The sequence below is a fragment of the Carica papaya genome, chromosome 7 (assembly GCF_054855325.1).
Source record: "Carica papaya isolate Zhongbai chromosome 7, ASM5485532v1, whole genome shotgun sequence".
NCBI classification, from domain to species: domain Eukaryota; kingdom Viridiplantae; phylum Streptophyta; class Magnoliopsida; order Brassicales; family Caricaceae; genus Carica; species Carica papaya.
Genome location: NC_142315.1, coordinates 4,376,012 through 4,393,116, shown reverse-complemented (window position 1 = coordinate 4,393,116; position 17,105 = coordinate 4,376,012). Strand labels below are relative to the sequence as shown.

At 30.4% G+C, this 17,105-nt stretch overlaps 2 protein-coding genes across 2 annotated transcripts; both read left to right on the top strand.

Annotated features, from left to right (window-relative positions):
- Window positions 1-6,772: 6,772 nt before the first annotated feature.
- Window positions 6,773-7,920, top strand: LOC110822075 (heavy metal-associated isoprenylated plant protein 28). The gene is made up of 3 exons (XM_022052082.2): window positions 6,773-6,863; window positions 7,320-7,395; window positions 7,524-7,920. Exons 1-3 carry the CDS (start codon window positions 6,858-6,860, stop codon window positions 7,823-7,825), a joined length of 384 nt encoding a protein of 127 aa, XP_021907774.1. The 5' UTR covers window positions 6,773-6,857; the 3' UTR covers window positions 7,826-7,920.
- A 794-nt stretch (window positions 7,921-8,714) lies between these two features.
- LOC110821996 (Hydrolase-like protein family) lies at window positions 8,715-15,823 on the top strand. The gene is made up of 11 exons (XM_022051991.2): window positions 8,715-9,374; window positions 10,065-10,212; window positions 11,823-11,890; window positions 12,726-12,796; window positions 12,902-13,153; window positions 13,797-13,960; window positions 14,046-14,101; window positions 14,213-14,265; window positions 15,100-15,268; window positions 15,370-15,467; window positions 15,578-15,823. The coding sequence occupies exons 1-11, from the start codon at window positions 9,191-9,193 to the stop codon at window positions 15,680-15,682; spliced, it is 1,368 nt and encodes a 455-aa protein (XP_021907683.1). The 5' UTR covers window positions 8,715-9,190; the 3' UTR covers window positions 15,683-15,823.
- The last annotated feature ends 1,282 nt before the right edge of the window (window positions 15,824-17,105 follow it).

Here is a 17,105-nt window from a genome sequence, read left to right as displayed (position 1 = left end):
ATGTCAGTTTGTAAAATAAGGTGTTTTTTTATTCAGTATCAAAATAAGTGGTGGTTTTTGTATAGTTTTTGGTGATAAAATATAACTTTTCTTAATATTGATTAGTTAAATGCATTGTAAGGCCAAATTTGCCAAAATTTACAAGTAAGGATTCAATTTTTTATTTTGTGCAATCAATTATCCAATGTTGTTAACTCTATTCAACAATGACCAATAATTTTGCTTAATTTACTTTCACAAGTATCATTGAATAAGATGTAATCAACTTTTGAACTTATTTTTGGGCAGATGATGAACATATGAAAGCTGCTAATTGTTTTTGGTGCTTAGAGCCTAGTGATCTATGGCCATGTTCACATGAAAAATATATACTATATTGTAGTCTATTTAGGATTTGTATTCCATTGGAGGATCTTTTGCTTATTTGTTAGTTTCAGTCCAAAATTAGAGGATATGTTCGGGTGATTCAATTTGGAAAATTTCTAACTTCTTCCCCCCATAACAAATTGGCTTAGCATATGTATTCTTGCCTTTGATTTTCTTTCCGAGCTTGGTTTATTGTGATGCCTTCTACATGATACTGTGCTCGTGCTTGGAATTGCATCTTAATACTAAAAAGAAAGAAACTAATGAGAATTAGCCCCTTTGCAGCGATAACCTTCTAGTTAGACATTCATGAAAAATCCTTTTTGTTTAAGGAAAGATGCTGCAAGACATGATTAAGCAGACATATTCTAGATAAGTATGGCCATTCAAATTTTATTTTTTCAAAAAACAAGTCCTAAGATGTAGTGATGGTTTGATAGAGTTTCGAGCATATGCAAGCTTTGAGTTAGAAGAGTGCAGATGCCAACAAAATATCTGACACAAACTTCTCTCGTAGATAACTAAGTTTTATTTAAGATAGTTTCTCTTCAAAAAAATGAAGTTTTTCTAGTTAGTGAAAATAAAAAGGATTTTATAAAATATGTGTGGGTTCTACCAATTGGGAGGGCTTTTCTTAGCCTTAGGATTTTGCTTCAGTTTAATACATGTATTCTAGGTATGCTTTGTGCAGAAAACCAAGTTTTAGTTGAGGGATTAATTTGACAGAGTTTGACTACTTTTTTCCTCTAAAATTGTTGACCTTGGAGAAAATAGGTTTAAGTTAATTTTTATTACAATAGAGCTTCTCTATGTCCGTTTTAAAATTTTTTACCTTAGCTCTACTTTTAGGGCTCTAAGTTTGGTATAAATTACTTAAATAGCTTTTGGTAGTAAGGTGATTCCGTTCTATTGTTATCATTCTAGCTTTTTTTCATTTATTGTCTTTTTCCTCTTCAGGGTTTTTTATTTCTTTTTATTCACTGTATAATTGTTTTTTTTTTTCTCTTATAGCCTCCTTAGAATTTTTTCCGTTCTAGAATCACCACCTAAGAGCCTTTTTCAGACAATTATATCTGTTATAGGCGCATGCGTAACAAGATATGTGCATGCCTACCACTTCAAGTGTGTCTTCACTGCAGACAGAATGGTGATCTTAACCTTGGCGTGATGATCTTAAATTTGGCTTCGTCCGTTGTTAAGTCTGGCTCTCCCTTGGTTTGTGTCTTTCGAATCAGTTAGCTTTAGGAGAGTGAGACCTCATCTATATCTACCTCTAGGCATCTGGTATCTATCTATAGTATCCGCTGTCTAATGCTGGTGTCCACTTTTAGGTTTGAACTTTAGCTTGGATGAATCATCAATGGGCTTTTCTCACATCATGTGTTCCATGCATGATGTTTTATGTGAGTCAATCTAAGTTTAAAGGAACATGATATATGTTTCCTTACCGAATGATAATTGATATAATTATTTATATTATGCATGATAGCAAGTTACAGATGTTCACATGATAGCAGTTATATAATTATTTATATTATGCATGGTAATTGTTTATGCAGTTGTGGTTGGATTGCTGCTCTAGTTTTTCTGGATATTTTCTGCATTATTCTGGAGCAAGGCTGCTGCAGACCCTCTCCGATGTGGTTGGCATGCTGCTCTGTTTTGCATTATTCCGGAACAAGGCTGCTGCAGATCTAGCTGCAGATCTTCTCTGATGTGTGGAGTGCTGCTTTATTTTTCTAGTATTTGCTGCATTATTCCGGAACAAGGCTGCTGCAGATCCAGCAGCAGATCCTCTCTGATGTGTGGAGTGCTGCTCTATTTTTTCTAGTATTTGCTGCGTTATTCCGTAACAAGGCTGCTACAGGTCCTTGCTGATTGTTGGGTGGCTGCTCTATTTTTTCTGGATATTTTCTGCGTTATTGCAGAACAAGGCTGCTGTGATCCTTTGTCCGGCTACTTTTACAAGCAAGACCGGTAGCTTCTCGCTCAGCTCTTTCAGAGCTCGTGTTTTGGGTGGTTGTCTTATTTTCTGTTTATTTTCTGCAGTCTTCTGAAACAGGTCAGCATACCCACATGGAAAAGAAGTTGAAATCAAAAACTTTTTCAATCTATAACTTGATTATTTCATCACTCAAATGCTAAAAGCCAAAGATGCACATGAAAGAGAGTTAGAATCAAGTATGAGGTAGAAAGGACAAGAAATCATTTATATATATCTTGCGTGTTAAGTTCTACTCTTCTGTAGAACAATATTAGTGATTGCATGTTCTACAGAAAATATATGGGTAAGGAATAAGGAATAAGGAACAAGGAAATATCAGAATTAGTTGGGGTGTTAGTTAATAGCAAGGTATAAAGGACCTGTAGTCATTTTGTTTGAATGAATAGAAGAAACTTGATTTTATTTTATATCTCTTTATCTCCCTTATATCTTCATAAAATTTTTGTTCCCATTAATTGTTGGTGAACAAGGGATACATATCCTACACTTATAACCCATCTGGGATTATTCAAGGATGTACTCTAGACTGTTAAACAATGGGATGATCCAACATAATACCAGTTTGTTTGCATCCCCTATTGTGTAAGTCAAGAGAAAAGATGAGTCTTGGAGTATGTGGTTAAATTACAGAGCAATTAATTGATGGACAGAAAATGAGGAATTTTTCAGTGTAGTAATTGAAGAGTTACTGAGTAAATTGGAAAAAAAATCTACTTTGAACTGCATAGAGTCAATAGTTGCAAATACAGTCTTCAAGACAAATTATGGTCATTCCAAAGTTCTTTTTGACATAATCTACAGGCTTTGGTCCAGCATTTACTCAAGTTCAAAGTACTATTTATGTTGTTAGACATTAAATATTTCAAGTAATTGCTGAGTTCCTGAGTAAATCGGAAAAAAATGTTTATTTTGAACTCTGACCTACCGCTTGAATGCCACAAGATTCGCATAGAATCAATAGTTGCGAATTCAGCCTTCAAGATACATTATGGCCATTCCAAAGTTCTTCTTAACATAATCTACAGGTTTTGGTTCAACGTTTACTCGAGTTCAAAGTTCTATTTATGTTGTTAGACATCAAATATTTCAAGCAATTACTGAGTTACTGAGTAAATCGGAAAAAAGCTCTACTTTGAACTCTAACCCACCACTCGAATGCCACAAGATTTGCATAGAGTCAATAGTTATGAATACAGCCTTCAAGACATATTATGGGCATTCTAAAGTTCTTGACATAATCTACAGGCTTTGGTCCAACGTTACTCGAATTCAAAGTTCTATTTATGTTGTTAGACATCAAATAGTTTAAACAATTATTGAGTTACTAAGTTAATCGGAAAAAAAGTCTATTATGAACTTTGACCCACCACTTGAATGCCACAAGATTCGCATAGAGTCAATAGTTGTGAATATAGTCTTTAAGACACATCATGACCATTCAAAAGTTCTTCTTAACATAATTTACAGACTTTTGTCCAATGTTTACTCGAATTCAAAGTTCTCTTTATATTGTTAGACATCAAATATTTCAAGTAATTATTGAGTTACTGAATAAATCGAAAAAAATGTTTACTTTGAACTCTGACCCACCACTTGAATGCCACAAGATTCGCATAAAGTCAATAGTTGTGAATACAGTATTCAAGACACATTATGATCATTCCAAAATTTTTCTTACCGTAATTTACAGGTTTTGGTTCTGTGTTTACTTGATTTTAAAGTTTTATTTATATTGTTAGATATCAAATATTTTAAGCAATTATGAACATCTACAAAATTTTGTTACTATATTTCTGGACAATATTTTAGCATACAAAAGTAGTATTATGGAATCCTTAAAAAATAATAAGTTAAATGCAAGCAAAGTGAATGTTCTTTTGGCAGAGTATTACTCATACCATATTATATGACAAGAAATGGGGGAGATATATATATATATATATATATATATATAATATGTACACATTGAAAACAAAAGTATAGAATGATTTCGTAATTCACAAGCACTAAGGAAGTGTTAATCCATTTATAAAAAAAGTGTTTATATATTAATGGTATATCATGAGGTTCTCATAATTCTCAATTGTATAAAGACGATGTCTTGTAACAAAAAAATTTAGGATATGAAATCACCTATCTTTAATCCTATTAAATTTATCTTCTACCTCTTCAAAATGTTTCATGCTCCTTTTTTTCTACACCACCCAAAAAATAATACGAAGAATAAGGTTTACATGCTTCTTCTCTCCACTAATACTATTCTAGACCCAAGTCTTTTCATTTACCGAATCAACTATCGTCTAATTGATTCCTAATAATTCATAAGCCATGATCCATAAAATATGTGTAATCGAACGCTAAAAAAGGATGTGATTACAAGACTCACCTTACGTTTTGCATAGAAAATAACTATTTAGCGAAAGATTTTCTTTTTTTTTTATTAGTTTTCTAATAGTAAGGATACACCCATGATCTATTTTCCATGCCAATAAAACAACACTTGATAGAACATTAATCTTCTAAAATTACCAAAAAAAAAAATGTCTCTATAGTGTCATTTTTAATTAAATAATAAAAAAAAATCAGATCGAAAAAGACTTTATGATAATGAGATTCTAAATTGGTTGTTCATTATTCCGATTAATTGAGATAGTCTCATAATCATTAACTTTCTACTTATTGAGATTTTTCGTAATTTTTCACATGTCACCTCTTTTTTTTTTCCATAATCATTGAATGACTAAACAATCGTGATATCTCTGTATTGTGAAATAATATAGATACGGAGAAACTAATCTTTGAACAATCCCCCTCTAAGCCAAGGGTTTCACCAAAAAACTAATTTTGTTCCTAATATCAGTAGTTCACCTGATGCAATCCTAGAATTTTATTTTTACCCACATATATTTTTCCACATTCCTTTCTCATGCATTCTAATCATACTCTACCACCTTTTTTTCCACATAATCAAATGTCACTACTATTACCCTCCACCATAAGATATTATTTTTTTTATAAATATTCATAACCACTTATTCTATAAAATCATATTATATTTATTAAAAAATATAAACTAAACATTTTAAAATTTTTTATTAAAAAATAGAATAAATTGAACGTGTGAGAAAAATAAAAAATATTATTTATTAAATTCTAATAAAAATATATTAAAAATTAAATTATAATAATTATCCAAATTGAAAAATTAATTTAATAATTTATTTAAAAACATAAGAAGAAGGGTATTTATGACATTTTATAAGAAAGATATTCACATGGTTAGATCCTTTTTAAGGTCAAAATCAGTAAAGTTTGTGATACTTTAATTATTTATTTTATTTTATTTTTGAAAAGTAAGTTTTTCATCAAATCTTGATATTTAGTATAAAAAAGGGTACAAACTTTTTGCATAATCAATTGGGCGGTGATGGTTGAAAACTTGAAAACTACCCTTGATACTATAATATATTTAAATTGTGTAACATTAATTATATAGTTCGTTATGATTATGCATATATAATAATAAAAGAATTTTTTTTAAATTCTATACTGAAATTTTTCATATTTGTCGATTTCGTTAGTAATCAATGATATATATTATATTATGATTAAAAAAAATTGTATATACCAATCTTATAATTATATATTGCATATGTAATGAGTACTTTTATTATTTTTAATAATATGAGTTTTAGCAATAAGTTATGTGTCTTGTGTGTTATGATTAGAATATAATATTATATTTTTAATAATACGTAAATATCAATAAGTAATATGTATGAATTCATTATTTATACCACATACATGTTGTGAATTAATAATCTATACAATTTTTTTGGTTAGCTTACACGATTGGGAAAAGTGTGGCCTTACGTACGTATATCATAGTTTTAAATAACATTTCTAATTTTTCAGTAAAGTTTTATGTATTTTAAGAACGAAATTATATGTACATGTACATAAATAAAATTAAATAAATTACATAATCTGACTCAATATTATTATATTATTTATAGAGAAATATGAAATTATGAACTTCATATATGAAAAAGTTCAAGGAAAAAAATGAATGGTTGAATTTAGCAACGTATAAGTATTAGCTTTTACGATAATCTAATAATGACTTGTATGAATAGTACTTAGTTATATATATATATATATATGCACATATAGATATTTTACTTGAAAGCATTTTCCTCGGAATATCCAGGCAATTACGCTTTTGTCAAGTTGGCTAAGAAAAGCGAAGGAAAAAAGAAGGAAGATCCCAAAAAGTCAGGTCCATAGGCACTAGTCCTCAGTTAAAACTTATTCTTTCTTATCTAATTTCTTATTATTTTCCTTTCAAAAAAATATGCATGCAGGCTGGCCTAGCCTCATCTATAAATATGGACAATATGCTTCTCTTTTTCTTACTTCTCTTCCCCTGCCATTCCAATACACTCATATATATATATATAAGCTTCCTAAAGTACACAAAACAAACATGACGGTGAGACTTCTTCAATTTGTCTTTAATTTTCTTCATGCGCCTACAAGTATATGTACGTATATACATACATTTCAATTATATATATATACATATTGTTGATTATGTCCTTTAGGCACAGGGTGCCATATATATCAATCCAACTTATTAAGCTTTTTCCCATGTATTTTATATATGATATGTCTTCTCTTCTAAAAAAATTGAAATTAATTTGTAAAATTTTTAATTTACCTTGTAGTAGTTAGTTAATTATACCGAGGACCAATAGATATAATATGCAAATGAACTTTTTTAGACATATATAATATTAATCATGAGGAAATATTATTACGAAGGAAAATATGTAAATGAGGCTTAATTATCTTTCGCTATATAATATATGTTTGTAATACCTGCCGCCTATTGTATATGTGTATAGAATATTTTCTTGTAGTATAATTAAGATAATGGATCCTGCAGATTGTAGAGATGAGAGTCCACATGGATTGTGCTGGCTGTGAGAGCAAGATAAGGAAGGCTCTACAGAAACTGGATGGTACATACATATATACATATATATATATATATACACAGTCATAACCTTAAATTGTAGATTTATACATACATATATATATATAGACATGAGTTTAGGGGATTGTTAAAAGAAGTGGTGCATGCATGCAGGAATTCATGAGATCGATATAGACGTGAGAATGCAGAAGGTGACGGTGATGGGATGGACAGATAGAAAGAAGGTACTTAAAACGGTGCGTAAAACTGGAAGGAGAGCAGAATTTTGGCCTTTCCCTCATAATGCCTTTATCCAACCAGCTTTACTTACATATTCATCATACAATCAATATAATCCATCCTTATATGATATTCACCATTTCTACCCTCCACCTTACAATTCCAACCCAATCGAGCATCACCAAGCTACTACCATCTTCAGCGATGATAATCCCCATGCATGTTCAATCATGTGATTCTATATATATATATATATATATATATCCATCTATATAACATCATGTACTATATTCTTTTCAATTGTTATTTTGAATGTAATTTTTCTTTTTCATTTCTTTCTTTTTTCTTTTTCGTAATCCATACATAATATCATAACAAATAGATAAAAATTTTTGATTGCTACTTAATATTGACAATAGATATAAAAAAATATTAAATTTAAATATTTATACTATGTCGAAATAAGAAATTATGACATATATATTTGAACTAAATTCTATTTTGAAATAGTTGAAAAAATACTATTTCGTTAAAAAATTCTATACATATATCATTTTTTAACACATTTTTTAGATAAAGACTCGATTTTTTTCTTTATTTCAGATGGTAAGTATTTTTTAAAATATAAAATGTGAATCAAATATATATTTGAATTGAAATTGAGATATATTGTTTCTTAGAAGAATGCTATATATAATATTTTATTAATAATTTTGTAATTAATATTAGAAATTTGGAGTTGTTTTTTTAATGTTGTTCATATATTTGAATAATTACATAATCTTTTTAATTAATAATAATATAATTAATCTTATAATAATAACACACATGGGAGACACAATCTACTAATAAGGAATGTAATTATTAAGAAATAGAATTACTAACTTTAATAGGATATTCATTTATTATAATTATCTAAATAATATTATTTAAAACCTAATTATAATATTTTAAAATATATTGTGAAATAATATAAATTATTTGAATAGTTTCTATAAATAGTAATATTATTTAAATAATTATAATAATTAACATTTTTTATAATCCCAATGCTAGATATTATTTTACAATATAACTAATTCAAATAAAATATTATATTTTATATTGAAAACAATTAGATATAGTTGAAAACGCACCGTCTAAATCGCACACCTCAGTTTGACCAAAAAAGAGAACAAGAGATTCCATTCGTTCCCGATCTTCGGGTTCCTGTCACAGACACTGTAATTCAGCAGCTCAAACCCAGATTCTTCTCCTCTAGACTCTGTTACCTTCTTACTCTCTTTGTCATCATTCACAACTGTCAGAGAATCCCAAACTCCTCCAAATTTAGTAAGAAAATCATTCATCATTTCCTGTAGATTTTCTCTTCCCTCGAAGAGATGATGATGACGATGATGCGAGAGAATACAAAACAGAGCAACAGAGGGTATGGAGTTCGTGTATGGTGCTTTGGTTATCAGGATAACACTGTGTTATGGTCCAGATGCTGACATTTCATTGCGAGATTCAAGGATTTTCTTCCATTACTATATTGCGTGGCTGTGTTTGTTCATTTCCTACTTCGCACGTATACTGTACGCGCTAATATATAAGCACGGATGGCTTCGGCTTCTTTAATTCACGCTCGTTGCGGCTATTCTCCGAGATTAGCTGGCAATCCTCATAATTATGGCTTAAAGAACACTGCGCAAGGACATGGACCCCTAGTGTCCACCTCCTCACCTTCATCTTCGTCTCCTTCGTGTTCGTGTAACTCTTCGCAGAATTTGAATTTCTCTTCTGGTAATTTCTGTTTTCTTTTGCTTCTTGATGTCTTGTTGATTGGATTGTAAACTTGATTGGTGTATCTAATTGGTTTTCGTGATAGATTAAGAATTCGATTTCCTTATTAGAATCTTTAGGCGTGTAACTGACGTTGAGATTTTTTTTTTTTTTTTTTTTTTTTATAATCAATTTTGTAAATGAATGCATAGTTGAAATAAGAAGACAAGGGTTTTTTCGCGCTCACCCTGTTTCTGGGAAGAAAATGGAATACAAACTTTTAGGAGGAGAGGTTTCGAGAATCATTATATGTGCAATAATGCACTCAACCGTGATTGGTTCTCAGCTACGTGTTGCTAAAGAATATATTTTGAGATTTTCCTCCCTTTTTTTTGGGGTCAGGAGGAGGGGGGAGTAGGTGGAGTAATATACGGTTTATCTTCTCTTACAAGGCAAATATTACCTGTTATTGGCATATTACCATGGAAAGCAATGAAAAACTAACTAGGCTTGTTGAGGGCCAAAATTCAGAGCTTTATCATCAACTTGGAATGCGTGCTTTTGACTTTTAGCTCGGGTTGTCTAGGGACCGATATTTGCTTTTTTCTGAAGGCTTTGCCTATTTGCTTTGCATGGTGAATATCTTCAGTTTATCTATTGAATGTTTGATTTTTTCCCCTTCTTCCTTTCTTTGGCTTGAGTCTTGTGCAGGTACAACTAATAATTGGAAAAATCAAAGCCTTATAGCTCACGCAATGAGTGCTATGGCTCATGGAAATTTTGCATCCTCCAGGGGCCTTGTGAATGAAAAAACTGAGCCTGATCATCTTCTTGTTCTTGTTCATGGCATCTTGGCCAGGTATGATCATAAGTTCATGTGGTAGCGTATCCCTAATTTACATGATGTTGAGGAACTAAAGTATGAAATTGTGTTCAATGGATCAATAAACAGTTGCATTCTGTATATGTTAGATGTAACTGATTCTGGAGAAGTTCAAGTCTCTCGTTCATTCCAGCAAGTGAACATTAGATATTACCTCTGTACATCCATCATCTATCCATTTGCCCCAAATATCAGAAGGCACTGATACTTGTAGGGATTCTTGTTTAAAGAGAGTAAAGAAAATGACATTTTTTAGGAGAGGTTTGACTTGGATAACATATTTCTTAGACTCTGGTGATACTTCTGTTATTTAGTGAACATCTGGTACTTATAGAATCAAGACATACTATTGCAAGGGTAACGGGGATTCTTGTTTAGAGAGAGTAAAGAAAATGGCAATTTTTAGGAGAGATTTGACTTGGATAACATATTTCTTAGACTCTGGTGATACTTCTGTTATTTAGTGAACATCTGGTACTTATAGAATCAAGACATACTATTACAGGGGTAGTAGTTTTTTCTTAAAATTTAGTATGTCTCTAATACTTATGGTAGATGCAATAGTTTTTGAAACTAAACCTCCAGATGCACCTACCTGCATCTTTTAAATGGGAAAATTCCATTAACCCTGTAAAGTATCCTCAAAGTTAATACAATCTGTTAGATTGAGTTAAAAACAGCTGAATACTTTTATGATTCTTTAGAAATCCCAAAATATCCCATCCTTTTTCTTTTTAGATTATAAAATGAACTTATTTATCCATAAATAAAGAAAATTTAGTATATATGAAACATATAATTGTACAAATTTATAGTAAATTAAAAACATAATTTATTACAATTTGAAATATCAAATAAATATATAATTTATTAAATTTAAAATTCATCTTTTATTTAATTTTCCATATAACTAATATTGAAAAGACTCCATATTGACAGCTAACAAATAAGAAAGTCAATGATGGCTTCTTAAATTTAACAACTAATGGAGGAATTGGAGAAAGGAACTAGACAGTTATTTTCTTTAATGCTTTTTAGTATTAGATAAAATTTAATAATTAAAAGTGAAAATATAACTAATTGTAATCCTTTAAAATAAATTTTAAACAACTTTAGTTAACTATACCAAATAAAATTTCATTTATTTGAGACTTTTGATCACTTAAATTTCGTTATGAGATAAACTTAAGTGTTAAACTGCATTCTTATGCATGAGAGAATCTTATATTTTGGGAACTTCTAAAAATATGTTGAGGTTGATTAGTGGTTAGAAATGAGGAGCATAAATGTAGACTTTTCTACAACATGAATGAGAAAGTCCATATTTTGAAAATAAATGGTAACTACATTATAGGTCAAACTAGAAGGCCCTGTTGTGTAATTTACCATTTCTAAATTGATTACTTTTTGAGGCAGGTACGTAGTCTATTGAACAAATTAACTGAAGTTAATTCTCTTATGTGCATTGTTGCCTTTTGGCATAGAGTTGAAATGTGAAGATTTAAAAACGTGAAATTCTTGTTTGCAGTTTTTTTCCCTTTTATATTCAACCGTTTGTGGATTTATTAGGCATGTTTTCTCTGCAGCCCAAGTGACTGGACATATGTAGAAGCAGAGTTGAAAAGGCGGCTTGGAAGAAGCTTTTTAATTTTCGGTATGTTCATCAGTGTTATGTGCAGTATTTTTTATCTGTATGATATATGAATGATATAAAAGTAGAAAATTTGGAAACTTAACATGTTATGAATTCGCAAGGATCTGCACAAGAATTTGGTGTGACAGTGATACCATTCAGCAGCCAACTCTACAGAAGGTTTTCTCATGGAAAGCATAAGAAGACTTACCCACAGAGTATTTTGTTCCAATGTTTAACTGTTTTTTGTGTTTGGTTGGCAGTTGTATCTTAAGTATAATTAGTTGATAACGGATCTGCCAGTTTTTATATTTGAATATTATATGGTCAGTCGTGGTATTGTTAAGGTGGTAGTTCCTATCATTGAGAAAGCAGTTATAATGCACTGTTGTAATCCTTAAAAACGTGATTCTAGTTTTGATACAGCACGAGGAGAAGAATTTAGAAAATAGTTTCTGGAGTATTTTCTTGCTCCCAGAGATTGTTGTATTTTCTCTTAATGAGTCCATACCATCGATTAAAATCCTATAACAAGATCCTAAGTGGAGACCATAATAACATCCCAAAACATAGGGAACATGTATTTACATGTGATGCACTGCTGTTTTAATGAAAATGACACTGTTTGACAGGTCATGGGAGGATCTGAGAATATGTGATTGCATTCTTTGACTAAAACTTCACTCTTTATTGATCATCAGTCCTCTGTGTGGCCCTAATGAAACAAATTTTTTGGGTTCTTAAATGATGATGACTTTGACCCTTTCATCTTTGTGTTTCTTCTTTCTGTCTGTTATATTCATGTAAGAGTTTGATATTATCTGTTGAAAAGTATATAGCCCTTTCCTATGTGCAGCAAGTTCATCCAACACATTCACTAAAACTTTTGCTGGGATTGATGGAGCAGGAAAGCGATTGGCAGATGAGGTAAGTTTTTCAGTCCATATAAAATTTACATGATTATAACTTTGTGTGAATTCTGATTTTGCTGTGTATCCTATGATTTTTTCTTTTCCAATGAGAAAAGAACAGATTATGCAAGTTGTGAAGAAGACAGAGAGTCTGAAAAGGATCTCCTTTCTGGCCCATTCTCTCGGTGGCTTGTTTGCGAGATATGCCATTTCTGTTCTCTATGCCACAAATGACTCAGATTTTGTCCAAGCTGGTGACACTAATAATTCACAAACACAGTTCTCTATGAGACGCGGTACAATAGCTGGATTGGAGCCAATCAATTTTATTACCTTGGCAACGCCTCATCTTGGAGTGAGAGGCAGAAAACAGGTTTGTCCAGCCAGTTATTTGCTTTCATGTTCATCTTAATGCTGTGCAACAATCCTACATTTTTCGTAGCATTTTCACTGTGTCATACTCCTTTTTCTCACGCTTCCTTATTCTTTTGCACTATTATGTTCATTATGTTCTCATCATATCAAGCAGCACAAATTTTCAGAGGAAGCATTTAGATTCAGTATTACTCTTATTTGACTTGAGTATTAACATGTTCCTGTTGGATCTTAAGCTTATGATCAAGCTAATAGAAATTGAGAGTTAATAGTTGTTTCATTGTGGATGGAACTTTGAAATATGATCTGGAAAATGTGATAAAGTGTTCGATTGTCTAACTAGTAATTGTTGCTTTTTTTACTCTGTTAATCATACTCGTACTTCTGATCAATTCATATTTGTTTTCAATACTTGACCGAAAACAACTTCAACAGTCCAAACAAATTTGTTGTTTAGGCTTTCAGTAAATTTGTTGTACTGGTTATTTCAGATTATGTTCTGCTTGAATTTCTCTGTAGTATACATATATTTAGAATCATTTTAAAGAATATCATTTCTGGCAACTATTATTTGCTACTACCAGTGGCTGAAGTTCCTATGATTTCATTGGTAAGTCTTTGAAAAAAACTTTCTGTTTCAGCTTCCTTTTCTCTTGGGAGTTCCTATTTTGGAAAAACTTGCTGCACCAATAGCTCCTTTTTTGGTTGGCCAAACTGGTAGTCAACTGTTCCTTACTGATGGTAGACCAGAAAAACCACCTCTCCTTCTGAGAATGGCATCTGATTGCGAAGATGGAAAGTTTTTGTAAGTGTTGATTTACAACAGATGGACTACTACCTTCTTTGCCAAATCATTCTTGTAGTCTCTAATGTGTTTCATCACCTTGCAGATCCGCACTAGGTGCATTTAGACATCGGATCATTTATGCTAATGTATCTTATGATCGTATCCTGTGAACTTTTAACAAATTTCAATTATGATAAGCTGAGCGTGCTCAAACTTCATGGTTGCTAATTTTCTGTTTCTCAACTGAGTTGCTTTCTTTGACATAAGTAGATATGGTTGGCTGGCGCACATCTTCAATAAGAAGGGAAACAGAACTTTTTAAGGTGAGCTGTCAGATGATTCTTGAACTATAAATCTAATTAAATAATGTGCCTGTTTCCAATACTTATTTGAGTGCAGTGGTGTAAAGTCCCACCTTTGAGGCTCTTTGGCCTGCGTTAAACCTTATTTATGTAGAATAAGATCGTAAATCAGAATTATTTTAGTTTTAAGGAAGCCTTTGATAATTATTATTAATATTATATAGTAAATCCAACTTTAGTAAGGAATCCTTTTGTGTAACAGGCGTAAGTAATATGATATCAAATTTTTATTTGTAGGTTGACGAAATTTTGAGTTAACCAATAAAATTTATGGAGTGATGTTTTTCCAGTTATAAGTGAAAATTTTATACTATATTAATAAGTATCCATTATACAAGATTCCTTTTCCTTATTTAAGTGGATTCAAAGTATTATTCTTTTTCAAGGTACATTTGAATTATTATTAGAAATTAAAATATTTTTCTTTGCATTACTTTGACATTTTTCTTATTTGTATTACTATATTTACTTGTGACTGGTTTTCCAGTTTGTCAGTCCAATTCAACAGTCACCATAAATGCAAACCTGCATTCTAGGATTTCATTTAATTAGAACAATTTCTTGGCGGGCTGGTGGAAGGGACTCCTTTTGTGGAACTAAGATGGTAAAAAGATTTGAATTGCCCTGATAAAATGTTTCAAACTATGTTGTTTCTTGATAACTGGTGCTTCTATGGGGGCACGATGCCAAAGCTTTCAAGAGTAGAATAAGCAGCACTGAAATTATTAAATGAAAGTTATTGAAAAATGCATTTCTTGTTCATTTATATTTCTAATGTTTGGATACATGATGCAGCCTCCATACCGATCTTTGGATGGTTACAAGCATGTTGTGGATGTGGAGTACTGTCCACCAGTTTACTCTGATGGGCCGCATTTTCCTCCAGAAGCGGTCAAAGCAAAGGAGGCAGCTCAAAATGCACCGAACACCAAGAACACGGTAGAATATCATGAAATTATGGAAGGTAATTATGTCTGCTAGCATAAACCATTTGACATGGTAATTATGCAAACAAATTAGGAAGTGCCCTGATATAGAGTGACAAACATTTTGATCTGTTTGCAGAGGAAATGATTCAAGGTTTGCAGAAATTAGGATGGAGAAAAGTTGATGTCAGTTTTCATTCAGCGTTCTGGCCTTATTTAGCTCACAACAACATACATGTAAGACTGTGTTTTCAGTTTTGGTTTGGGAAATGTCTACTTGTGTGTTATGATTATTGTTACAGATTACTTCTTCTACTCAGGCTCAAAGTTACCTTCTTTACATCCAGGTTAAAAATGAATGGCTTCACAATGCTGGTGCTGGAGTTGTTGCTCATGTTGCTGACAGCCTAAAGCAAGAAGAGAACTCCTCATTTATTGCTGCTAGCTTGTAGCCACAGTTACCATCTGATACAGAACTTTAAGTTAAAAGTTTGATATATAAAGACCAAATGATAAGATGGAGAAAAATAATTTTTGTTGTTTTTCAACATGATTATATTTATAATGAAAAGTAATTTGGTTTACATTGCAAATCATTATTTTATAATTTTTTTCTTACTTTTTTCAGACTATATCAGAAATAAGTCTTGAATTCATATGCATCTTGTGCTTGCTTGTTTGGTTTTTTGTGGGAGAATGTGTAGAAGGTATGTGACCATATTTAATCACAAAATCATAAAATGAAATTCATTATAAAATGTGTAAAATTTAAAAATTTAAAACAAGCTTAATATAAACAACCATTAGTAGAATTTTTTAGAATCTAAATTAAAACTAATATATTAAATTTAATTATTATCTAATTTGCTTATCTTTTACCAAGTCAATCAACGAAATATTATTGCGATTTTAGACTGTCTTAATAAATACTGTTCTTAGTTTAGTTAATCTGTAAATAAAAATAAGTTTTCTCTGTTTTTTTTAGTAAGAATATAAAGAATAATTTAAAAAATAAATTGAGTGAAATATCAGGCTTAAATATATCAAATTGTGATGTTTAAATATTTGGGGCTACACTTTCTGAGTGAAAGACTAAACTCAAAAAACTTTAAAGAATTATTAAAGAGAATGAGGAATAAATTTGTGAGATTGAAACAAAAATCTCCCTCCTATGCGGGAGATTTGTGCTAATTAAATTTGTTTTGAATTCTGTGTCTAATTACTTCTTATCTACCTAACAATATTATCAATGAATTCACAAAAAATTATTAAAATTTTTTTATGAGATATTAAAAAAATATTAAGTTCATAGATTTTATCTAATTAAATGGACGAACAATATATTTTTAAATTGGGTGGTCGAAGTTTATGATTCAAGAAACTCAAAAAAATTAATCTAACCTTTGTTACTAAACTAAATTATAACGTCTATATTAATGTATCCCCAAATTATTTGTCCAATTCGTTGAATAAAATATGTTAATAATATGTCATAAATATAAATAAAATATATTAATAATATAATAAAAAAACTCGAAATAAAACCATTATCACGACTCATCAAAATTATTATCTTTTATTTACTATAGAAAAATTTAAAACAAATAAGAAAAAAATTTGTTAATAATACTACAAATTTCTTATAAGATTTTATAAATATAAAATTTAAAGCATAAGTTATGTAAGTGAAAGAGATAATACCACTTTTTTGTATTATTTTTGCAATTGAACATTTAATTTCCAATTTAAAGGAGGTAGAGAAGTATTATTTGACCTAAATGTCTACTAAAATTGAATATTTTAACTATGATTTTTTAGGTTATGAATTAAAAACCTAAGCATTTATATTTAATTTTTATTATGAAAATATATATT